General features: G+C 34.5%; 1 protein-coding gene across 1 annotated transcript; it reads left to right on the forward strand.

Annotated features, from left to right (window-relative positions):
• Positions 1–1,216: 1,216 nt before the first annotated feature.
• On the forward strand, positions 1,217–4,158 carry LOC147397136 (F-box/RNI-like superfamily protein). Its single transcript, XM_086452626.1, has 2 exons — positions 1,217–1,729; positions 2,874–4,158. Exons 1-2 carry the CDS (start codon positions 1,276–1,278, stop codon positions 3,764–3,766), a joined length of 1,347 nt encoding a protein of 448 aa, XP_086308752.1. The 5' UTR covers positions 1,217–1,275; the 3' UTR covers positions 3,767–4,158.
• The last annotated feature ends 724 nt before the right edge of the window (positions 4,159–4,882 follow it).

A 4,882-nucleotide genomic window follows, 5' to 3' on the forward strand; every position in this document is an offset into this window, starting at 1 on the left:
CACAAGTTGTTGGATGATGTCACCTGGCCATAATGATCTCCCATAATCCAATTCTAGCCTCCATAAAGGACTTTCAAGTTCGTGCTGACATGTGATGTGCTCACTCGGATCATCTAATGCTTTTATACACATCCACGTCAGCAATGCACTGAAACCTTATCTAGCTAACTACAAATATCATGTATATAGTGTATAAGTATGACTAGCTAGACTTTCTCCTTTAAATATTTTTTAAATTTATATATATCTAATACAACAATAATTAATGTATGTCTGTTGGTTATGATTAGCCAATTAGGTTTTGTTCCATAAATCGTTTTAAAATATATTTCCAGGTTGGAATGCTTGACTTGTGAAACTGTGGAAGAGGTCAAATTTTACAAAATCAAGAAAGAGCACAGACCGACTGTTCAGAAGGGCTTTATAATAATTTAAAATACAAAGTGAAGGCTTAATTTTTAAATATATTTATAATTATTAAATTCGTTTATATCAGTTTGAAATGTTTGACTTATGGAAAAGTGTAAGTGGTGGTTAAATGTTATAAATTCATAGTTTTTAAACTCGTCCGTGATGAAGATGTATCGTCCGAGTTAACTCAATATTAAAAGTGAATGAGATTAATTCACAGAGTATTTTGAGATGATCACGTATCGTGAGATAAATGAGTCATCTCAGATGATATTTTTTAATATCTTGAACGATACAAATAAGACAGTACAGAAAATAATTAACTAATAAGTTAAATGAAACATATCAAAAATCTTATTCGAGTTAATCGAGATAAACGAGTTAAAATCTCAATTCTCTATTTTTTCACTTTTAAATTAATTTTTTTTAATTATATATTTTTTGAAGTTCACTTTTAATAAAAATTATTTTTAAATTTTTTTTAAAATTTTAAATAATTATAAATTATTGTCTCAATATTGAATAAAATGAGACATATCATCCGAGTCAACTCAATATCAGAGTTGAACGGGACGAGACGTGATACCGAATTTAAAAATAAAGTGAATAACTAAGGTATGAAAGGATGGTAAAGAAACACAGACTGGTTTTTGTTCAGAAGAGGTTAATGGTAATTTTAAAGACTAAGAGGGGCATTTAAGTCATACTACCAAAGTTAGTGATGATCAAACTTCAACCGAGCGGTGGTAGCTTATATAACTTCGAACTGAAACCCAATTACAGAAACAAAAACAGATCGAAACAACAATAATCGACGAAAAAAATCTTCTCTCTCTCTCTCTCTCTCTCTCTCTCTCTCCAAACATGGACGATCTTCCTTCAGCTCTGATTATCGAAATTCTGAGTAGAATTAATGATTCCACCGATCTCGCTCGTTGCAGACTCGCTTCCAAAACCCTAAACACCCTCTCTTACGAGGTTCGATCTCTTAATCTCATTTGCTCCTCTGATCGGTACCTGAAATCTAGGTCACAAGATACAAAAACCCTGATCACTCCATTCAAATCGATCGTAAAGAAATTTCTCTTAAGTTCGAGAAACCTAGAGTTTGTATCTGTTGGTGTTGAATTACGAATGCAAGAGATCTCTGATGCTGATGGAGACGACGAATCTGATGATCTCTTTCTCACAGGCGTTAATTTCGTGTCAGAGTGGTTGCCAGGCATGGCTGGACAGTTGAGATCACTTTCGATTTCTGATTTCTGGATTCAGGCTTGCTGGAGACGATCAAATATATTATCTCTGATTTCTTCATGTTGTGAGTTAATTGAATTTTTATTATTGATTTTATTTTGGGATTCACGAAGAATGACTCACGAAAATACGCATGATCTCGATCGCTCAAACACGAAATCCAATAATTGAGATTTATATTTATCCCAAAAACACAAATCTCGAGGATGCTTCTTGTTTGCATGGTAAGGATCATGTGTTTTCTTATGAGACACCGGAAACTAATTCTTTAATTTTTTTTTTTTTTTTTGACCTTTATGTATCCGTAACTCATAAATGAATCAACAAGAAAATTTTAATTCTATGTGTGTGCAGGAAATTTAACGTCCACAACTATATTTCTTTCATTAACGCTCCTTAAATTTTTTTTTTAAGTAAAAAAAACAAGATTTTTTGTTGTATTTTAAGGTAATTTCATAAACATTAATGTCAAAAAATTATTTACGAAAATGAGAATGGACTAGTCATGTCGGGTAGGACCGGTAAATCTGGGTTGGGCCTATCCTATGTACGGAGATACCATGTTTAAAAATAAAAAATTTGAGAATTGGGATTATATGCGGATCTCAATGATGGGTCGGGGCTCCGTTGACTCATGAAGAGAGAGCACATGATTTTAACCGTGTGAGAAAGAAATACAACAGTCGGCATTTACATGTATTCCAATGACACAAATCTTGAGGAGAAATCTCAACCGTTGGATTTTATGTTGACGCAGTTGGGATCATGTGTATTTTCCAAGAGCCATTTCCTCATGAGTCAATAGATCCCAACCCCTCATATCTTAGTGATACTTATCTTGATGAAAACTTTGAATAGTTAGATGTTGTGCAAACACAATGTCCAATGGGTGATATGTTATGCTGGTCTCGATAGTACATATCTCGATGATAATTTTTCCCCAATTAGATGTTGTGCAAACACAGTGATGATCTTGTGTTATTTCTTGAGTCCATGGAACCCAACCCTAATATAAAGGCAATTTTTGCATTTTTTTTTTATATATTATATGAGTTGATTGATGTTAATTTCAGTATATATTTTAGCTTCCATCTATGCCATTGATTTTTCCCCCATAATCTTGAATGAAAGATTTAACTAAATATACTTATAATGTTGTTTTGGATATAACGAATAACGACGGGGGTGTTTCATCTCTGCTTTTGCAGGTAATTGTCTTGTTGAGTTGGAAGTGAAGAATGCTTGGCTATCATTAGAGGGATTAAAGCCAATGCCAATGCTCACAAATCTGACGCTCGAATTCATAAGATTGGATGATGAGGACCTAAAAAGGGTGAATGAGTGCTTCCCTTCTTTGCAGGTTCTTAATTTGATCGGGGTTGGAGGGCTACGCGATCCCAAGATTCACCTCTTACATCTTAAAACTTTTACGTGGACAGTATCCAATGCTCCACTTTCGTTGACCATAGAGGCTCCTAATCTTATCGAACTCGAACTGAAATGTATTAAACCGAGAATTATAATTCTTAAAGCACCATTGCTCGCTTCTCTCCATCTTTACATTGAGAAAGCAAGCGAGGTCTTTGAAGTGGAAAGATTTCTCAATTTGAAGTCTCTTGTGATCGAATCCTCTGATCTTTGCAACCTGATTAGACTGTTTCAAGACAGTAAAACAGTCGAGCAACTGGTAATGGATTCACCCAAATGTGCTGAACCCGATTTATTTGTCAGGGAGAAGATTAACTTTGAGGGATTGTTGCGTGCTTTTCCAAATTTGAACTCTCTTACTTTGGGGCCTGGGGCATGGTCAGAACTACAGACGAGTTTCCGCATTGGAGGTTTGGAGGGTAGGGGTGGATGGAAAGGATTGAATCGAATGATGGTACGTATGGTAGTATCAGATGTGGAATCTACACAGTCCTCCATCTTTTCTTTACTGGAGCGGTTCACCACTTTATCAGATGTGGAAATACTCATCCATCGAGATGCTGCCTCTGATGTCAAAAGCCACCTCTTTACCCACTTTATGCATGATTGTTCTAGGGTTAGATGGAAGTGGGGAGTGTGGAAAGAAGGCCAGAAAGATACTTGGTTTTGTTAATAGTACCCAATCCAGCAATCGTTTATTTCTCAATGCCGAAGAACACATGGTACCCTTTAATAGTAGCTGTTCTGTTATTTGGTTTCATCGAAGCTATTAGTTACAAGTTTTAAGTAAATTTTGGGGGTGTTTTAAGTATTGTAAGATCAGACGACAACCTAGAATCACTTGCTCAAGGTACAGAACTCCCCGGTTGAAGTGAAGGATTCACACCATGGAGATTGTTAACTCCATGATCCATCCAGTCCTCTGCATTCTTTTGGACATTTGAAAGACAATGTGAAGTGAAATGTACGAATAAGGCTTTTGTTATGATGATATATGTACCAAGCATGTCTATTTGTTTGTATGTAATATAATGAGGATTATCTGAAATTCCATTCATTGATAAAGGCATACCTTCAAGCATTTTCAAAGTATTTAAGAATCTTCATTCGATTTCAATGATGCAGTTTACCAATGTTGTACACACAATATCAGCACTAGCTGAAAATATTGAAGAGTGAAGAAAATAAGTGTTTCTGATTCAGACCCCAAATTCAGGCGACGTTCACATGTTTCTCCGCTGAAGTTGAGAACTTTATGACAGATTCTCCCCTTGATGCTGGGCATAGTTACAATATTTTGGATCCATAATTATTTGGCGGGGGTTCAATTTGGTTAATTTAGGTTAGTTTCATGAAAATAATTGGGAAAATTTCAGGGGACATAGATTTCTTTTTGAGTTTTTACCAAAACCCATCATCTTCGACCTCCCTAAAAGATTTTATATTGTTCTTGAGATTTGTATGTTGAAAATGAAATTTAGAACAGTGACACGTAAAAATGCTTTCATATTCGTTAATTAATCAATAGATCACCAATTCATTTGTCAATTCACCAATTTAATTAGCTAATCCCTTATTTGGAGAATTTTATGAATTTTTGAAAATTTTCAAAGAATTTTGTGAATTTGGATGGTTCTTACAATACCCATTCATTTGTGAATGACAGAAATGCCCCCTCATTTACTAAAGGATGATTATTATATATAATATTACTGAAATGGTACACAATGTTATTTATCTTTAAAGATTAAAATGCCCTAATTTTAGGGTTTTTTTCTGTTAAAAAAAA

This window comes from Akebia trifoliata, chromosome 8 (assembly GCF_017979445.1).
Source record: "Akebia trifoliata isolate Shusen 1 chromosome 8, ASM1797944v1, whole genome shotgun sequence".
Taxonomy (NCBI): Eukaryota; Viridiplantae; Streptophyta; class Magnoliopsida; order Ranunculales; family Lardizabalaceae; genus Akebia; species Akebia trifoliata.